The 20,653-nt window shown below is 35.7% G+C and overlaps 1 protein-coding gene across 1 annotated transcript in view; it reads left to right on the top strand.

The window, feature by feature from the left end:
- The window catches only part of XPO4 (exportin 4), an 81,254-nt gene that overhangs the window by 46,302 nt on the left and 14,299 nt on the right, over window positions 1-20,653 (top strand). Inside the window, exons 7-19 of the mRNA XM_039565055.1 lie at window positions 361-473; window positions 2,899-3,056; window positions 3,321-3,495; window positions 7,646-7,822; window positions 9,661-9,803; window positions 9,922-10,067; window positions 11,373-11,550; window positions 13,022-13,181; window positions 14,860-15,029; window positions 15,988-16,162; window positions 17,259-17,552; window positions 18,467-18,647; window positions 20,146-20,264. Of these exons, the coding sequence (XP_039420989.1) occupies window positions 361-473; window positions 2,899-3,056; window positions 3,321-3,495; window positions 7,646-7,822; window positions 9,661-9,803; window positions 9,922-10,067; window positions 11,373-11,550; window positions 13,022-13,181; window positions 14,860-15,029; window positions 15,988-16,162; window positions 17,259-17,552; window positions 18,467-18,647; window positions 20,146-20,264 (2,189 nt within the window). The remainder of the gene's footprint in view (window positions 1-360; window positions 474-2,898; window positions 3,057-3,320; window positions 3,496-7,645; window positions 7,823-9,660; window positions 9,804-9,921; window positions 10,068-11,372; window positions 11,551-13,021; window positions 13,182-14,859; window positions 15,030-15,987; window positions 16,163-17,258; window positions 17,553-18,466; window positions 18,648-20,145; window positions 20,265-20,653) is intronic.

Below are 20,653 nucleotides of genomic sequence, written 5' to 3'. Positions count from 1 at the left end.
GCTGCCAGGAAAATTTTTTAGAAAATTATTTTCTATTTTGCATAAATTTTAACACCTGTTAATTGCGGTTGCTTTTTTCCCTTCTCGCTGTGTCACATTAGACACCCTGGTTATCAAAGTGATCGTATCACTATGGTATGTCTCATAATTACGATCAAACTGTTATCTAACATTCCTGGAGCATTCTTTTTTTCAATACTTAATACCTTTTATTCCTTGGCCTCATGCATGAATTATGCTGTGTATGTGAAGAGGCTTAAAGTTTGTTTCCATTACATTCTTTCTGAATGGATCCTGTTGTATCTAGGATTTTTTAAAAGCCAAGTAGGAATGTTATTGTTGACCTTGACACCAGATAACTGGGCAGACATTATATAGCTATGTTTGAATCCTCACAAAATGTGATGCTAAAGCCAACAGAATCCTGGCGCGAGACCCTCCTGGACAGCAGAGTTATGGAGCTTTTCTTTACAGTAAGTTTCTTTCTTCAACTTTCATAGTCCAGACCACAGGGAAAGCAGCTCCTTCCTGTTCTAAAACTGTATTGTCGGACTCTTCCTTTTGCATCAGGTAGGACTGATTCTGTTCACTTCACCTTGCTTATTGAAGCAGACAGAAGTATTGTCTTTTTCATAGGGTACTGAATATGTATTTTGCCTATTAATTGCTTTAAATTGATGACTACTAGCAACAGAAAAAGGCTTGTAGTTATCTAAACTTTTATACATTTAATACTTCTGGGCATGTACTCGTCAGGCAAAACAAAGCACGATGAGCAATAGAAGAGTAGTGACTCTTTCAGATAAGGTGTAACGGCTCTCAGAAAAGATCAAACGAACAGTATGTGTTCGCTGATGTTATAGCATTTGCTCAACAGAACAGCTGAAAATAAGTCATGTAGTTGTAGTTTTCTAGCCAGTTTCAGCATACAGAATTCTGCATCACTTTTCTCAGCACAAAGGAAATCCATGCAAGTTAAAATGGAGTAAGTCAGGAGGGCTGTGGAAGAGGTAGTGTTGGGCGAACGTAATATTCAATTTCTGTAACTTAAAAGCCCCACAATATTAAAAATGGATAGAACTTGTGTTGTTTTATTTTTACAGCTGTTGGGAGAAGTTTGTAGTCATTGCTCAGCCAGGACTTACTGCAGCAGCAACATATATTGGCTTATAAATTCATTTGCTATGCAATTTGACTTAGGTTACATCTCTTGGGATCTGAGAATTCAGCATTCTCAGTTTTTTTTTCATTTTTGCAAAGCAGAGAAATGTGCTCAAAACTTGGACGAAGTTGTTATAATACAGTGTAGATGTAACTCTCCAGTGCTGCTTGACAGTATGTGTTTGGATATATGTCCTTACTTGATAGGATTTTTGATAAATTTAAATTTTTATTTTTATATTTTTTACTGCAAGTTTATCCAGCAGTTTTGAAAAGGTAAAAAAAAATCACTGGCAGAACTCTCAGCAGCTACACACAATCTGAACAGCTGTCTAGACTATCCAGACAGTTGCTACTGTCAGCTGTGAATCTCCACATGCAAATAACTTTTTGGCTTACATGTTAACCCTTCTTTGTTTAACAGTATGAAGTTGTCAGAGTTGCATATCTGTTTCCTTGATTGGTTTACAATTACTTATTTGTGATAAGAAAAATACTTTTAATAATATGCAGATTTGTTTTAATACATTTATGTTTTACTTAATAGTAACAAAGGCTTGCCTGTATTCCATTATTTTTGAATGAACACTAGCCAGGGCAGTATGCTGTCAGTTCTGGTTTTAGATTCCTGATTTGCAATGGTTGAGGCTTGCAGCAGTAGTTTGCTGTTTGAAGTAATGTAAGTAAATGGTAATAATTTTTATTCATTTATGTGATCTGAGAAATTTTAATAACCTTGCAAAAGTTGGCAGGCAGGACTGCTATGTTAGAATGAGCGCCTTCATTTCTAATCTCAGCCTCATGTGGGACATATATTAGGAGGGGTATTTCTGTTGCAGGGTTTGTTTTTCCTGCTAGTTTGATCTTTCAGGGATTAACTGTGCAGCTAATCCAACTAGTTATGAGTTAGGTGAACTTGCAACTATAACACCACAGAGGAATGGTTAGTGTTTTAATGTAGTTTTTGGTATAATATTGCTGAAATAATTTAGCTAAATTTTGCTTCTGGGTGAAAAAGTTACTTTATATTTTTTTGTTTATTTATTCAATAAATCTTCTGTGAATAAATAGGCATGAGCCTAAAAAAATTATTTAAATCCATACTTGACTGATTAAAATAAGGAGTGAGAATATGTTTACTGAAATAGTAAGATTCAAATGTAGAAAGTCTCAATGACAAAAATGATGACATAAGAGTTTGCACAAATAGAGGAAGATTACTGTTGGCCTTGTATAATATAAGGGTGTTGCCAAGGAAGTGATGCATTCATTTTTGTATATGTCTTCAGTGTTTACCTCTGCTAAAGAAGCATCTATATAATCTTGATTGAACTTGTTGACTAACTTTAGCAAGACTGTATAGCCCAGGCATAGTTAGCATAATAGAGATGACTGTCATTATTGCTGTTTTTAGAAGGAGCAGCATGTCTGACTGACTGGCATCTGTTTCTCTCTTTAAGACATAACATTCAATAGGCAGTTCAATTTTCAACATGTTGATGAGCCTTAACTAAATGTTTGTTTCAGTGAGTTAATTCAAGGCTTGAGATTGTGTGAGCTGAGTCACGATCTTGATGTTTGCCATGGTTTAGGGAGTTGCAGAAACCCTTGTATTTCAGACTGAATGGAAGTTATAGTAAGCTTTTTTTGGTGTGTGCTCTTTTGGATTGAGAGCCATGTGACTGTTGTAAGAACACCCTGTTTTCATGTATTATTAACTACCTCACTTCCTGAAAGGTACATAGAAAAATCAGAGAAGATACAGATATGGCCCAAGATTCATTACAGTGCCTGGCACAGCTGGCGTCTTTGCATGGGCCAGTCTTTCCTGATGAAGGTTCACAAGTTGATTACCTGGCACACTTCATTGAGGGATTACTGAATACTATCAATGGGTATGTATGCCTGCTCTCTAAATTTAGATGGCATCTTTTAATCTTTAGTTTGGACTGTAGCATATCTGTGTGGAGAAGTGGTATGGCTTGCTTATTTCTGGATATAATTTGTGCTTACTGTTGGATTGCTTAAATTGAGAAAGAGTAGTTTAAAGTAGGTGGGGCTTATTATGAAATAGATTTATTGATTGAATGTGTATCAACAAAACCAATTCCCTTTTAGCAATTTTCTTAATGGCAAAAACCTGCTATTTCTATCTATAGAATTGAAATAGAAGACTCTGAAGCAGTGGGAATTTCCAGTATTATCAGCAATCTGATAACTGTATTTCCTCGCAATATTTTAACGGCCATTCCAAATGAACTTTTCTCTTCATTTGTTAACTGCCTCGCACACCTCACCTGTTCTTTTGGAAGAAGTGCTGCCTTGGAAGAAGTGGTAAGTAACTGCTCTCAAAAAAAATGGGTAGCCTTTTTTGCTTCTATTTGTGATAAGCATAAGTGACATGAGAATTCAGGTATTTTGTTAATAACTGTTGTGAATTCAGTGGTTTCAGGTATTTCTGAAATCACATATGAGAGGATTTTCTTTTTATTTCACACAACGTAATGAACGTAATTACACACTGCGTGCATCTTTCAGACTTTGTTTCAGACTTTGTTTTGATTTAAAGCACCTCTTAAGTTTTTAATTTTAAGTGAATGGATTCATTTAAAATATTAAAGCTTTAAGTATTGCTGACTTGCTGTTGTAGGACTCCTCTGGAAACTGTTGTAGATAGTGAACAAGCTGCAGTCCTGAAAGTTTAAAATGACTACATGAACATATGGACAGACTGTAACTTAACTGCTGCCTAGAGTTCTGAGTCAGGAGTTTCTGTTTTAAGTGAATGTAGCCATTAAGGTCTGTTGTTAACATCATACTTCTGAGCTGTTCAGATCATCCCTTCGTTGCTGACACAGTTCAAATGGTAATTGTCCATACAAATCTAGCACAGGAATTAAGAGGATTTTTTTCTTTCAAACTTTGGTTGTAACATTAAAGAGCAGTTGGCAAAGCCCAAGTGTTCTGCTCCTAAAAGTTGCATTGGAAATAAAAACTACCAAGGACACATAGTTTAAGGAAAAAAAAAGTAAGAATTAAGGTGAGTAATCTTGCACTTAAGCTATTTATGTGCAGTGGCTGTAGATTTAAAATGAGACTATCAAAATACTAGCCAATATTTCCCCACTATCATAAGAAAGTATGATTTTTTTTTTTTCTGTTTTGACAGTTTGGTGTAGTAACAGAGGTTATTTACCTGAGTTTGAAAATAATTGTAGAAGTATTTAGTTACAAAGTTGATGGATGTGTTTCTTTACCAGAGAGCACAGGTGTATTAATTAGCATGCATTGAAGAACATTAGATGTGTCTTCACTGCAAGGTTAAAATTTATTATATTTATTATATTAAGTGCTTAACTTACACTTTTCATTTTTTTCATTTCTTAACCAAAAAATTGGTGTTTAAATTTAGAATCTAAAATACAGCTCCTTTCCAAACCTCACTGGTCAAAGTTTGTATGCTTTTGAGGTTTTCTAGTAGAATATTGAATATGTATTCTGGTGCTCACCAATACATCTAGAAATGCTCCTGAAGCCTTTATAAGATTCAGCAAAACCATAGGCAGCTATCATTTAAATTCAAAGGAACTAAAGGGAGCGTCTTGTTACTTGAGAACTGGAATACACAATCATGTTTAATGAAAACAGCGCTTAACATGGTGCCATTTAAAACACTTAATCTCTCAGCAAGAGCTTACACTAACTTGTACCACTGTCTGGTGCAATGATACAGCGTGCTGTGCCTGTAGAAGTACTACTTTGCATCCCTGAAAACAATCTTTTGGCTGAGGAATGTCCTAGCCACAGCTAATGTATTCCCCAAGTTTCTTTTAGAATGCGTGCAGTGATACTTTCTGTGAGCTCATGTGCTGTCTGTAATGAAGAGCTTTCTGATAGATAAAATACTCTGTGTGTTGAGCTCAGTAGAATCCTCAGGTAATATTGCTGGAGCTTTTCAGAAATACAAAATGCAGCAGAACACAGGCGGGTGTACTCCTTAAGCTTTGCTGGTTGGTAAAGCTGTTTTCCCCATATTTCTGCTTCTTCATATGCCAGCAGAACTTACCATGTGAACATGGCAGAAACAGCTAGGGGGGCTTCTTGTGCCTGACGGGGAAGACCTACCATGAAAACTGTCAAAATATGGAGGTTCTGAATCAAAATATGCAAACCACTGCAAAGCATCTAATACTGATTTTCAACCACGGGAAAAACTCCACAATCCAAACATGATGTTCAAATGCTTCTTTTGCTTTAACCTGCTCGTTGGGGTTGGGGAGATCAGCTGAAGGAGGTTGAAACATTTGCCTGAGCAGCTACACTGGTGGACAGAGGGCAGTAAGCTTCAGCAGTGCTGAGGGTTAGTTTATGGGGCAAGGTGGACCAGTAATCTCTGCCTTTAATGGCACTGGGTGTGTGAGAAGATGCTCATCCACAGCTATGCTCTGCCATGCTCAACACTTAATGCTTATGCAGAAGTAGAATCAAATAATCCACCTGAATTAGTGAAGAGTATGAACAGGATGTTGGATGAGAAGTCAAATAAAAATTGTATCAAAGGCTTCTTTTTCTCAAAACAAATATTAATGTGCTGTTCCTGTTTAGTGATATTTTTAAAAATATCATGTGATGACAGAGACCATTCTGAATTTAGTCCCCTTGCTGTGCTTCCAACTCTTAGCAGCTTCTTGCTGCTTGACCAACTTTCAGTATTTTTTCTTTAAAGGGTCAGACAGCTAGGAAGGAAGAAGGACCAAATTTCTTTTTGTTTCCCATAGAGGAAATAAGGAGGAATTAAGAATCTTTGCTTTATATTTACTGGGTTTATCTTGCCTCTCCTGAAGATCTGAGTTCTGATCCATCAGAATGATTCAGCTCCCAGTCGACAGCACGGCAGTTTGCCTGCCTGACATCTTTGGTAGCCTAGCTGTAGCTAATTTGAAATAAGGACTGGGACTTTTTAGTAAGGTTTCTTTGGAACCAGATTGGTTCAATATGGATAAAATCTTCTTACTGTTTGGGCATTTATTTTATGGAGGCACTTGTTAGTCTAGATTGCTTATGAGAATATCTCCAGGTGTTAATTTTTCTTCATGGCATTAACTTCTTTAGTACCTTTTCAAATAAATGAATTGGATATATTTGAGGGTATTTTGTTGTTCATAAAAACATGTCTGTTTGTTTATGCTCTCAATTATTAAAAATTATTAAAAGTCATATATGTAAGTTATATATTTACATATATTATGTACGTTTCAAAATTCTTCAGGATTGAATGACTGTCTCTAAATTTGTGTGTCCTTTAGCCAAGTTTTAGAAAGACATGTTGTGGTGTCCTTCCTAAATTTATGACTTATGTTAGTGTTGAATACAATTTTGCCTCTCTCCTTGTCATCTTCAGGTTTTGTTTTCACAATTGCATCAGTATGTCCCCTGTTTTAACTTTTGGAAATATGACAGCATTGCAGTTACAAAAGGATGCTGTGGAGCTATCTTGGAATGCTTCCAATGTGATATCAATTTTTCCTCTTAATCAGTCATCCAGCCAGTGTTTTCTTTTCCTTGCCTGTTTATCCAACCGTGTTTGTAACTTCACTGGAAGTCAGGAATTCTTGTGTCTGGAGCATGATTAAGGCCTTAATATCTCTTTATTTCATCATTGAACCATTTTACTAAGCTCTGCTATCTCAGAGTAACTTCTGTGAGCCATCCTGTAAGATTTCCTCTTAAGAAATTTAGCAGGCTGTTTATCTATACAGTCATGCTGAAGTTATTTGAAGGTGGATGTATTTACAAACGTTCAATTTTTGCATCAAAACAAAAAGTTGATAGTTACATTAAAAATATTTTTAAAATAAATTGCCTCTTTGCTGTTTGGATTCTTTAGTTTTCCTGCAACTTAGGACTTCGTTTTTCAGATAAGGTATTTCCTTTTGCAACTTATGTACTATATAGAAGCACATGAATAATTAAAACCAAGAAGCATCAGTTGAAATGCACTAAGTAATTAGAGTTGCAGGCTTATTCTGTACAAATTAATTGGGTTTTGGTTTGTTCCTAGAACAAGAAGTTGTGATTCATCATCAAAACTGGCTACCTGTAAATAAGGTTTCTTGAACACTTGCAGTCTTGCAGTGATTTCCTCTGGAACAGAGAATCATTGTCTTTTCTCTCTATTTCAGAAATAGTGGAATACCTATAAATCTATCTGCAATATCAGGTGAAGAGAAATAGCTGAACACATTGACAGGTTTTTAAAGCTTAGCAGACATGAAAGCTGCAGTGACCTTTTCAATGCATTCCATCAGTTCACTCTGATATTTTCTTGGCTATCCTTAGATCGGTTTTGTGTCTGGTTTTTTTGTGTTTGTTTCAACAGTACATGAACATCTGAAAAATAATGATGAATATAAGTATGTTCCTCTGGTTTAGTTTAGAAATTAGATTTTTTATTTGTTTTTGGTTTGTTTTCCATCTCTTACAGCTTGACAAAGATGACATGGTATATATGGAGGCATATGATAAGTTGCTGGAATCTTGGCTTACTTTGGTCCAAGATGATAAACATTTCCATAAAGGTTTCTTTACCCAACATGCTGTTCAAGTCTTTAATTCCTACATTCAGTGCCATCTAGCTGCTCCTGATGGCACAAGGAATTTGGTAAGCCTTCATTGTAGTAGTTTTTGATGATAACATACAGTAACTAGCCCATGTCCTTTGGTGTGTGTATATTACGTAGCTCAAGGCAGCTAGTATAGAATTGCCATTTGTGACTTTGGAAATAAAAAAAATGCTGAACTTGTTACTCATTTGTGATTTCCCAGTCTGTTTCTCTCATTCTGGAGAGGAACTAAAGGAATGCAAAGTTGGAAATCGCTTAAAAAAAAGAAAATAAGTAAACTTGTAACTCAAATCGATGTGTATCTTGTTCTTTCCACAAATAGTGACTAAACTTTTGACCTTCCTTCTGGATTAGAGTTCTAGTTAAAATCCTCAGTGAAATTGGGGGCCCTTTTTATAATTGTTGCCTCCCATGCACTATCTTCAAAGTATAATTGACGTGCATAAATACCTGAAAAAATGTAGAGTGACTATGCTCAAAGTAGAAGAAACTTGGAATATCATGTAGTCATTTTGGATAAAATAAATTCCCAGTTGAGCTTTTGAACAGTTGACTATCTAGAGAAAACTTAAAAGTAAATCAAGTATCTCTTGAGCCATTGAGAAAGAAAGGTGATTAGTCCATTTGCCAGGAATCTGGATCTTACTAAAACAGATTCTTATGCAGAAAGTTGGATGTAAATGTTGGATGAATTAGTTATTGCATAGATTCAATTCAATAACTGTATAAAATCTCTCTTTAATTTGATGCTGTGCAAAGATCTCAGAGGTACCTCATTCTGAAAAGAGCTGTGTAAAATGTAATTCTGCTATCTCAATATGTAACAGATGGTAATAACAGTGCCAAAACTGAGAGAAGTATTTCACAAGAGAACTTTGAATTCATATCAGGCGGTCTTGACATAACTTGTATACACAGGTTAATTCATGTCATTCTGTGAGATAAGTCATTTATCCCATGGGTAACCTTTAAAAGCCACAGCTGGCATTTTAGAATGCTTCTTGTTCAATATCAAAGCGGTAACAGGAACTTTCAGTCTCTGCTTTGAGAGCAGAGGCTCACCCTTCAGTAAACAGCTGCAACTTTGAAGTTGACAAAAGAGAATGATTTGCTGGGTTGCATAAAGAAAAGATGGGTTAAAAGCAGTTTGCATAAGGAGTTGTGTGTGGATTCAGTTTTCCAGGGCCTCTATAGAAACAAAGCAGACTGATAGCTTTCTCCGCCTCTTCTATTTTACTTTGTTACTTGCATAAATTTTATGATTATTTAAGAGATAAGAAACACTTTTAGTATTTATACTTGGTTTCTGCATATCATGGTTCATCTCTTCAAGGAATAAGGTCTGATTATAATTTAAATAATTTTATAATGCAACCAAGATAAGTTTTGAGAAATTGAACAGTGCAACTCCTGCATCAGCAAGAAATAAAACTGAGATCATCAGGATTATTAGTCTGCTATTTACTGAGATTATGGCATTTACTTTTAAGGTACTTTTTTTAAAATTTAGTGGTACTTTTTAAACTACTGTGTCCCCTCAAACAGTAGGTTCGGGAAAATCTTTAATGAAAGGGCTAACATTCATTTCATCATGAAAAATACTGCCTATTATGTGATTAATGTAAGATCTCAGACAACTGAGAACTACTGAAATGGTAGCAAATGAACTGAATGTGGCATTTTGCTAATGAGTTTGTGAAATACTGATTTTAAAACAGTATGAACCCATGTTGACTCTGTTTAACTCTTCTGTGTCTAATTTAGTACAAGTCTGTTGTTCATATATGCAAATTACCTTGCAGAAAATTGTGGTGATAATGAATTTAACAAGTATGACCCTAACTGGTTGCTTCTAATTTTGTTGAAATAACCAAAGACTGCCAATGGTGTGGCCTCTCGGGAAGAAGAAGAAATAAGTGAGCTGCAGGAAGATGATAGAGACCAGTTCTGTGACCAGTTGGCCAGTGTGGGCATGCTGGGGAGGATTGCTGCAGAGCACTGCATACCTCTTCTCACAAGGTAAGTACAAAGAAAGTAGTCACGAATGCAAATCAATAAAGCTGTCCCATAGGAAAAGCCTGAATTTGCCAAAACAGTTTAAAAACATTGAAGCTACTTTCTTGTTATTTGTCCACAGTTTGTTAGAAGACCGAGTGACAAGGCTCCATGGACAGTTGCAAAGACATCAGCAGCAGTTACTTGCCTCACCAGCATCAGGTTCAATTGACAATAAAGTGCTTGATGACCTGTATGAGGATATTCATTGGCTTATTTTAGTTACAGGTTAGTGAACAGCTTTAAATAGTACTTATTCCAGTAGTCTTACTGCAGCTGGAACACCTCAGGAAAAAAAAAATCCCTGTATATCAACTACTCTTGATTGACTATACATTTTATCCCTTACGATGATTTCATCTTACATACAGGACTTGCAAAGTCCTTGTCTTTCTATCATCTGCTTTGTGTAACAGGAATACTATCTCTAATGATTACCTCATGTAAAGGTTTCATCAATGTCCGTTGGAAACTCCTGCAACTAATTTTGTTACAGTTTTTTTGAGTTGTGTTATCAGTCAACCTATTCAAGAAATTAGTCCGTTCATGGTATCAGTGGTGGTGTGTGGGTGCACATGGCTTTGTAAGGGAACCAACATGAGATCAGGGTAATGGTGGTACTCAGTGGTGACAGATAATCAAGTAAGTTCTAGAATTTCTCAGTGCTGATGATCTATGACCTGCCATTTTGTTATGTTTCAGGGAACTTGAATTTAGAACCTTTTTGGGCTTGATTTTTAGATGGAAATATTTTATTTTAAGTTGGCAAACATAATAACAATTAAAGATGGTCTGTACTTTGCTAGGAGAAATGTATAATACATGAAATATTTTGTGGTACTTTTTTGAAGATCTGATGTTTTAGTTGCTCTCAGATGTTGACATGAATGTGATTATAATATTTTTGTAACACTGTGAGATGGAGTTTGTAGCTCACAGATGGTTATGAGCTCAGATATTGAAGACTACAACTAAAGCTGGAATCAATATTATCTAGAGCCCAGAGTATTTTATGAAAACACATGCTTCACCTGATCTGCAGTTGCTAGGCGAGGAAAACTGTGTTACAGCACATGGACTTGAGGCCTGAAAGACTCTGACAGATTTGGAATGTTAGCGAAACAGAAGTCCCAAATGATATGGACTCTGTGGGGAAGCTGTAAAATCAAGGCTTTTTTACCACATAGCAGAAGAAGAAAAAAATGACAACGAAATGTTTTGTCCCTCTCCCAAGTAGATGAATTGACTGTAGCACTTTTACATGATGCAAATCTTGTCTCTTTTTATCTGTTTTTAAATTGGTGGTTTCTTTTTCCAGTCTTGGTTTCTTGTCACTTCAGGTTTCTTCCCTACTGAATGGCTTTAAGGATTCTAAAGTTAATTTGTATGCATTTAAGCAGTGTTAGTCAGGGTCTGTATAAACATTTGATTCTGGTGTGATGTCTGCAGTTAAGCCTATGGATTCTATAATCAGAAAGCCATAAGTTAACCTAGGGTAGAAAGTTGTGATCACTCTTTCTTTTTTAATGTAAGGCTACCTCTTGGCTAATGATACTCAGGGAGAGACTCCGCTAATACCTCCAGAAGTCATGGAATATTCCATTAAACATTCAGCCGAGGTTGACATCAATACCACACTTCAGATACTGGGATCTCCAGGAGAAAAGGCCTCTTCCATCCCAGGGTACAACAGAACTGATTCTGTAATTAGGTAAGGATGCATCTTGTACTATTAAGTGTGTTAAATGCTTTTTTAGAGATAAAAAAACAAACCTAGAATGTGAGTAGACTTCTGTGAATGTGAAAAGTAAGCAATATGTAAACACCGAACATTTGAAAAAGGAAGGATTGACCTAATAGTCTTAACAGAGGTAATGAGCCAAAGGAAATAAACAGAAATGGTTTTTTATATTTCTACTGAAAACCTATCTTTGATCTATTACAGAAAATCCTTAAAACTACTTAAGTAAAAAAAAGTTGGCAGTTCAAAATCTTTAGATAATACATACAGCTTTAGCAAATGCTTTCCAGAACATCAGTGAACTTCTCTACTTTGAACATGAGTTACTGCCCAAGCTTGGCAGTAGCAGCAAAATTGATCCTCAGGGCATGAGGAATTGTTGTCAGTTATGTACACACATCACTGTCAGCCTATAAAAGAAGCAGGAGAGATTTCCCTTCTCTTTTTGCAAGAAGGCTGATGCTCACAATGGACTCCTCAGTTTGAATCCTCACACTTCAGAAGATTGCATTCCACTCTTAGTTGACACAGAAGAGGCTTCACACAAGATAAATTGTTGTGTTCTTTAAATGTTTTTTTTCTGTGAAGAAGGTAGAAAAAGCAGATCTTCATTAGCAATGAGGGGTGTCTAGTGTTCAGAAGCTTGAATATTGCTCACTTATACTATTGTCCACTTCAAGAAATAGCCACCAAACAGCATTTCTTGATGCAGTGTCTCAGTGGTGGTAGGAAAAAAAACCAGATCTAAATAAGGAGAGATTTGAGGCCCTTTGGCAATACCTCTGAAATAGTTCAGAGTTCTTCAAGAAACAGGCCACTGTCAACTCCTAAATTTCTTGTGTACAATCACATTCTTACAAAATTTGACATACTAGTATTTAATACCGAAGCTAGTATTTAAAGTCGTTTTATGGACTGATTGTATTAATGCAGTCACCTGGTGATTTACTACTTCAGACTATTTCCCTGCAGTAATGAACAAGAGCAAAGCAACTGGTCATTTCTGTATTTGCTTTTTGGTATGTGTCACACTGCAAGCGCTGCACAATTAGAACCCGTTTGGTCACTAAACTTCATGGTGCAAGGAAGGGAAAAGCAGTTTTTCGAAACAGCTTTTCAGGCACTCCCAAGTAGTCCATTTGTCACAATGTTTGTGAAGATTCTTTGTTGCAGTAATTTTGATGTCAAAATTACTTTTAAATCTTGTCTTTTAAAGCATAATTCTTACTTTTTGGATGATATTTGCCGGTCTATTCTCTCTCTCTCTCCCCCTTGCCTCACATTTCAAAAACAATAAATTCAGGTGTTTTTACTTGATTAAAGTTGAAGTGCTTTGTATTATCCTTCTGTCATATTTTGTGAAAAATGAAAGTGGTTTTGGTAGTTGCATTGCTTCTCCAAAAACCACGCTCAGCATCCTCATTGTATTTTAAATCTGCAGGTTGTTATCTGCTATTTTAAGAGTGTCAGAAGTAGAATCTAGAGCAATAAGGGCAAATCTCACGCACCTCCTGAGCCCCCAGATGGGCAAAGATATTGTATGGTTTCTCAAGCGCTGGGCAAAGACTTATCTCCTAGTAGATGAAAAGTTGTATGATCAGGTAAGGATATAACTTTTATGAATTTATTTGTGAGTATTAGCAATAATATTGTCTTGTGAATGTAGATGTCAGTGTAGCTATTTAAAAGTGCAATGCTAAAGTATTTTTAATGTTAAATGGGTTGTGATTCGTTTTGGAATTTGTTTGAAAATTGATGTTTTCTTCCATTTGCTAATTAGAAATACAAGTTGTTAGGGGACTCTTCTTGCACATTTTGCTGTAAATGTGATTTTTTTTTTTTTTTTTTGGATAGCCATTGCCATATCAGAATAACACAGTGCTCCTAGGCTGTGTAGTGAGTGAAACTCACTGACTGCAGTGATGTTATAAATTGTGACTGTCCATCAGATTTTACATTTCATCTCTAATACTGTGATTGCTCTTGATTGTGATTCTGAGTTAGATATTTAACACCACCACAAGGTAGTATACATTAGCTAATGTCATGCTACTTTCTCTCCTCATTCTCATTGTATATATCATTATTTCAACGGTGCGTTCTTTGTAAAGGGCAACTTCTCACTGTGCTTGGACAGCACTAATCGTGATTAGAATTTGATCCTGATTTTGCTTATCGAACTAACTGTAATCCAGCTAGCTCACAGAGGCCACCCATCCTCCCATCCTGAGGAGGTCCTGTTGGCTCTAATTTTTGGGAAGTCTCCTCCTCCTCCCCTTTATTTCCACTATTGAAGCAACTAAGCATACTAACGCTTCAGGAGGCCTCTCCTTAACAGCAATAGGTATCACATAGACTTGTAAATACTTGAAGTCATATTATTCGGCTCATACATACAGCACAGCTAAGAATTTGTAAAGGTACCAGTTGGGCAAGAATTGGAGATCATGTTAGAAGGAGATCCACGTGAAAAACAGTGTAAAGAAACAAAACAGAGTGTCTAGGAAATGCACACATTTTGTTTGTGTTGGCATGTGAAAGTGATTGAAACCTCTATTTAAACCTTATTTTTAGGTTTAAACCTTATTTATTTACCTTTAAACCTCAGTCATGTATATATCGTGAGTCCTTAAAGGTACAATCGTTAGTGGTGTGCTGACAGGAAGCCCCTGCACAGTTACTACAAAGTCTTTGGATTTCGCTCTTGAGAAACTTCCTTTAAAGATAGGAGAACAGGCAATTTCAAGGAAGCATATTTTAATGTGCCAGGACCAGAGTGTGACATCTTTCCTAAAAGATATGTAGATTGAAGAAACCACCTGCAGAAAGCACATTTAGAAAAATTGAGGTGAAAATTAATTTTTACAAGTTTCTATTTAGATCAAGAACTAGGTTTATTTCTAATAATTTTTACCACTGAATTTTGAGGATTTATGTCTTAAATTCATGGAAACACTTTTGGGAGGTGATTTTGGGATCTTTCTTTTAATTATTAAAGCTTTTGAACTTTCATTGGCCTTAAAAGCTAGGCATACTCAAACCTGATTTTGTAATGAGGTTGAAACTTTTCTTTGTTTTAGGTGTTGTCCTTAAAATCGCAAGATAAATTTGGCAAAGATTTTTCTGTTACAGATATTCTTTGCCTTTGTCTATGTAACATTTGTGTAATTTAAGTAGGAAAGAAGTGACAGCCTGAAAAGAATTTGCTGACAATGATTGCCATACACTTTGGGGTTCTGGCTTCTGTAAAACTCACTCATTTTAATGCTTTTCTTATAGATAAGTCTGCCATTTAGTACAGCATTTGGTGCTGATACAGAGGGTTCCCAGTGGATTGTGGGTTACCTTTTAGAAAAAGTGATCAGTAACCTGGCAGTGTGGAGTTCAGAGCAGGACCTTGCAAATGATACTGTACAACTGCTAGTAACATTAGTGGAAAGGAGAGAGCGGTAAGTTGCTATACCTCTGGAAGTCAAAAAGTTTCTTTTGCTTCCTTTAAAGTTTTTTGGCCACAGTAATCCAGATATAGGGCACTTCATATTCATGTCTCTGTAAGTCAAATTACATTAGTAACATACTGTAACTGAAAAAAACACCACAAACTTGTCTGATAAGCTGAGGAGTGAGACCTGTATTTGACAAAACATCACCTAATTTTTATTACTGTTTAGAAGTGCACTCTCCTTCTCTTACTTTTGTGCCTCACTCTTAAACAGTGAGAAAGGAAAACTGTCCTGGTCTCCACTCTTATTGCAAGGATTTTTGTGTTGCTGTTAATTTTGTTGATTAGGAGTTCAGGTGCTGGCTAAGCCAGTATGAAATATGTTTTGTAAACCTAAATTTCTTTTTTTTAAATACAGGATTTTGTGGATTCAGACAAATTTCAAAGTTTTCTTTGGTATTGCAACCTGTGAAGCAGGAAGTTCTTGAATGCTTTATTTCTGTCAACTGACCTGCAATTATACATGCAATCATGCATTCACAGTCTACTGAAAGACTGCTCTGAAGTATGAGGATTTAAAATGTTTGAGGATTTTTCTTTTAAAAAAAAATTAAACCCCACAGGAGCTAGTTTTAGAATAAATTGCTTATTTTATTATGATGTAATGAGACTAAGCTTTTAATCCATGCAGTATGTCCATTAACTCTGTGTGTGTATGTGTGTAAAACTAAAGCACTTCCCTGCTTTTCTCCTGTATGAATTGATCTATTTTCAGAGTATCTGAGATAGAAATCTGAAAGCTGAGGCATTAGTAAGATGAAAATCAAAAGGCAATTTGGCCTCAGAATAAAGGAATTTTTTTAAAAATAGCAACAAAAAACTTCTGGCAACTGCTAGAAACATGATGTGCTCTGTTCATACAATTTTGTGAAGTCTTTAATGAAATCTTTTTCCCTCTTTTTTAGGGCAAACTTAGTTATTCAGTGTGAAAACTGGTGGAATTTAGCTAAACAGTTTGCAAGGCGAAGCCCTCCTCTTCACTATTTGTCTAGTTCTGTGCAGAGAACGCTAATGAAAGCTTTAGTTCTAGGAGGTTTTGCTCATATGGATACAGAAACAAAGCAACAATACTGGACAGAGGTAAGCTATTTTGATACTTCTATTACCTCCATATAAGCAAGCAGTACAACAAGTTAGTTTAGGGAATTTTATGGTGACACAAAATCAATTTGTATAATATATTTTGATATTTAATACTGATGATTTTTTTAATTATTATCTCTTTGATCAATACTTGTATCTATTGTATCTAAATTGTATCTAGAATATCTCAACCTAAAGAGAAACCACTAATAATTAATTGGAGGATTTGTGAAGCAGACAGTAGAGCAATATGTTTGAAAGAGACTATAATAGGACATTAGAAATTTCCCTTGTACCAGGACATTTCTTCCTTTCATTTTAATTTTATGGTGTTATGAATTATTCTGTTATCACTTAATCATAATGACAGTAATTGAAAAGCTAATGTGGAACATAGTGAAGAATCTTGACCAGCTCTTTATGCCCTGGCTCCATTAAAGATCAAATATTTAACACCAGAAAGGTTGATGCTAGAAAGTAGCTGAAATGGTATCAGGAAGCACCGCATAACTTTGTAAAGCATTGACCTTCTGAGAAAAACTTGCTTTTATTGGCAGAGCTACGAAACTAGTGATTTAAGGTAAGACTGTAATGTACTAGAAGTAATTGGGAAAAAACATTTAACTATTTTTATGGAAGTTTCTAAGTTGTTTCCAAATACAAATGATGAGAAGTGATTTCACTATTGAGAATCATAATGTGGCAAAGATAACTGTGGGCATTAATCTTAGTGGTTTCATTAATGAGCCGTAACAATTTTTTTCCCCTAATGCTGCATTTGAAGGGAATGGAATGCTTTGAACCAGAGAAAGTCATTGTTATTTGTTTAAACACTACAAAATTACCTAAAATATTTATGGAGGTGCTCATTTTGACACCTGCCTGCAGACCATGATGGACAATGAGAAGCACTAATTGCTACCACTTCTGCTTACATTAATGTGACAGATAACATAACTGAGTCATTGGAAAGTGGAAGTGATTGATTCTTGTACTGCCATGCCAAAAGCAATGAATTTGCTAAATTATTTAAATCTCACATCTCATATAATAGTATGCTTATCTTAATGTGACTTTTCTGAAAAATGTCAAGGTTCTTCAGCCACTTCAGCAGCGATTCTTGAATGTGATAAACCAAGAAAACTTTCAGCAGATCTGTCAAGAGGAGGAAGTGAAACAGGAAATCACAGCTACTTTAGAAGCACTCTGTGGCATTGCTGAGGCTACCCAGATTGATAATGTAGCAATTCTCTTCAATTTCCTAATGGACTTCCTTAATAATTGCATTGGATTAATGGAAGTATACAAAAACACACCAGAGACTGTCAATCTCATAATAGAAGTCTTTGTTGAAGTTGCACATAAACAAATTTGCTATCTTGGAGAGGTAAATACATCCATAAGGGGAAGGAGGGGGCAGAGTATGTGTGTGTGCACATGCATGTGTGTAAGTGTGTATACAGTGCTATTCCTTAAAAAAAAAAAAAAAAGTAGTGATTTTTATAGAGAGAAAGAAAGACTATATGGACACATCTGTTAAGGAATTCCTATGTTTTAAAACATACACTTGCAAAGATTAAAAGCAAGACATTTAGACTAGGGTTTTTTTACCAATAAATTTATCCGCAATTCATCACTAGTCTGACTCTATGGGTGGCAGAAGAGGACAGACAATGTTGAGTATTTTTTTATAACAATATTAAACTTCTCAGAAGTCTAGTCTAGGAGAATTGCAGCACTGTTTTATGTGGCAAATGCATACCATAGAGACACTGCCTTGGTCCTCGACAAGGCATTAATAGATCCCAAGAAGTTAACAGTTAAAATGTTGAGTTTGTGCAGTGCACTTAGATCTTTGCAGTGTTGGCTAATTATGTTTTTGCGTCTGGAAGAGTTCCTGCCTATTCCAAACTGGGTATGTACAAACAGCATATTGTGGCTCCAAACTTCTATAACTAAAGTGTGTCCCCAGGGGATTTTGTTGGTAATCTAGTTTGTGAGATTAGTGCGATGTGTCAGTCTGTTCCAAGCCACTCTTGTTGGGATTTTTGTTAAGACTGAGGAATCAAGAAAAGTAATGTTTTGCTCTTTCAATCAGTAGCACATCCATATATGGCTGTAAGTGTTCTTATAGTCTCAGGTGGCTGTTTCCTTGATGATTTTGTTTACAGTTGGTACAAAAGTGGTCATATACTGAAATTAAAATCTTGATGTATTGTCTACCAAGTAATGCCATCTTAGAACAAAGTGTGTCACTTTTAGCATATGGAAGTTTTCTTATTATGTAACATTGTTTTATAGGCCAAAGCCATGAACTTGTATGAGGCCTGCCTAACTCTGCTCCAGGTGTATTCCAAGAATAATCTAGGTCGACAACGGATAGATGTTACAGCAGAAGAAGACCAGTACCAGGATCTCCTTCTTATTATGGAGCTTCTCACTAATCTTCTATCAAAAGAATTCATAGATTTCAGTGATACAGGTATTAAGGAATTGGTGATTGATGAACCACAAGTTGTTTTCTAAACTGTAAGAACCATTTTGGGGCTTGTGTTCAGTCCATATAAAGGAAAAGCTGAAGTTTAGGCTTGACTAGATCCGGATATGAAAATTGCTATTTAAAGTAGCAATGGAAGGACTTTTCACAATATTCTAACATCTGAAATTACTACTGCTGTTACAAAATAAATTGGGGTTGTATAAAACAGCTTGAAATCTGAATGTTGCGAGTCTGAACATGTTGTACCAGCAGTTTTATAACAAAAAGCAGGTAGAAAAGTTGGAGTAGTAAAGTAGTGCTAGAAAGCAGATGGATCGTCTTCTTAGTACGGGATTGAACTTTTGTGAAATGCTGAGCTCATTAAAATTCCACCATGTGAGGGTTTTCTGTATTCCTCTTTCACAGAACATGCTTTATGATTTCTGGGTGTAGTTAAGGGTTCCTTCTTGTATCCCAGCCTGTTACTTTCTTACATGTATTTGCCACGTAAAATTGCAGTTGTATGTTCTGGCAGTTAGCTGTGGTGCATTGCTTTTGAATAAGCCAAACATTTGCATGGTTCATATCTCACAATGTTCTATACACTTTGCACAGATAACAACCCAGGCAGATTCAGTTTGATACCAAGCATATTTTGATATTAATTGCTTTTCTGAGGTACATCTTGAAAGAGAGAGCCTTGTACTCCAAAATGCAGTACATCATTTTATTTTTTCATCATGCATGCACAACACAAGTACAGAACCAGATTTAGACTTTGTCCTTTGAATGGACAACCCAGTGTTATGTAAAGTATTTGCTTTGAGATCTGGATGTTAGTTGTGTGGAAAACACTAAAATACTTACCATGAAATGAAGTAATGTGAATAAAACCTAGATGCAATGCCCAGAGATCAAATGTATTGCAAGTTTTCTACGTACTGCTGCTGACTCAATGCAGGAATTATAAAAGTAAGGTCACTGCCAGTTAATGGGAAACATAGGCCTTAACCTGTAACTGGAGAAAACTTGGCAGCATCCAAACTGCAGAATTTTCTATATTAACTCTCCCATTTTTTTCTCTTTCTCTTTATAAAAGATATTAAAGCATATGTAAATATATAATATATATAAAAAGTATAAAAATGCAGTAGTATTTTAATCACTATGTGTTTATGTGTGCAGGCATGAAGCAGCTATCACTAGAAACAAATGCAATGTTCTGTAATGGAAGGGAGCCCTCAGTGTCTGAAGTGTTCTGGTTTAGCATGCCATCTGGTACAAGTGATTATGAAATGCTTAGTCCTAATGAATGTAAATATAGAGTGAAGTGACCGCCTCCACTCACTACATTTCTATTTTAATACAGTGCCTCATGGTTTTTTTGGAGAGAGGGGACTAGTCCTATTTTTAAAAATGTCTGTATTATAAAGAAATGGGACTGTTACTTCAATATGTTTAATCTTCCTTTTATGCAAAATATTTTTTGTCTTTCCTGCAGATGAAGTATTTAGAGGACATGAGCCTGGGCAAGTTACAAATAGATCTGTATCAGCAGCAGATGTGGTCTTATATGGGGTTAATTTAGTTCTGCCTCTAATGTCACAAGATCTGCTGAAGGTAAGTATATTTTTACACAGAGCTGCTAGAATGTGAAAGCTTTATAGTAATGAATTCCCAGAATTTGTTCCTATATGCATTCGACCTCTATAACTTGAATTTTCTAGACTTCCTAAATGTAAACAACTGTTCCATAGTTCTAGATACTCTTTGAAAATAAATACTGTAAGCTGAGAAAATGTATATCTGAAGATCCTAAACAAAACTGTTCTTCTAAAAGCAAGTCTGTTGCAGATCAACAGCCAAACCTGAAATGTGGCTTATGGAGTCCTTTTTCTCATTGTGTCAGAAATGTGACAAGAAGTATAAACTGTGATATTAGTTAAAAGTAACTATTTATTTTCACAATACAGATGGCTTTCAATTGTAGGCATCAGCAGCTTGTCAGT

This window comes from Corvus cornix, chromosome 1 (assembly GCF_000738735.6).
Source record: "Corvus cornix cornix isolate S_Up_H32 chromosome 1, ASM73873v5, whole genome shotgun sequence".
Classification (NCBI taxonomy): domain Eukaryota; kingdom Metazoa; phylum Chordata; class Aves; order Passeriformes; family Corvidae; genus Corvus; species Corvus cornix.
This window is presented reverse-complemented; position numbering and strand designations above follow the sequence as displayed.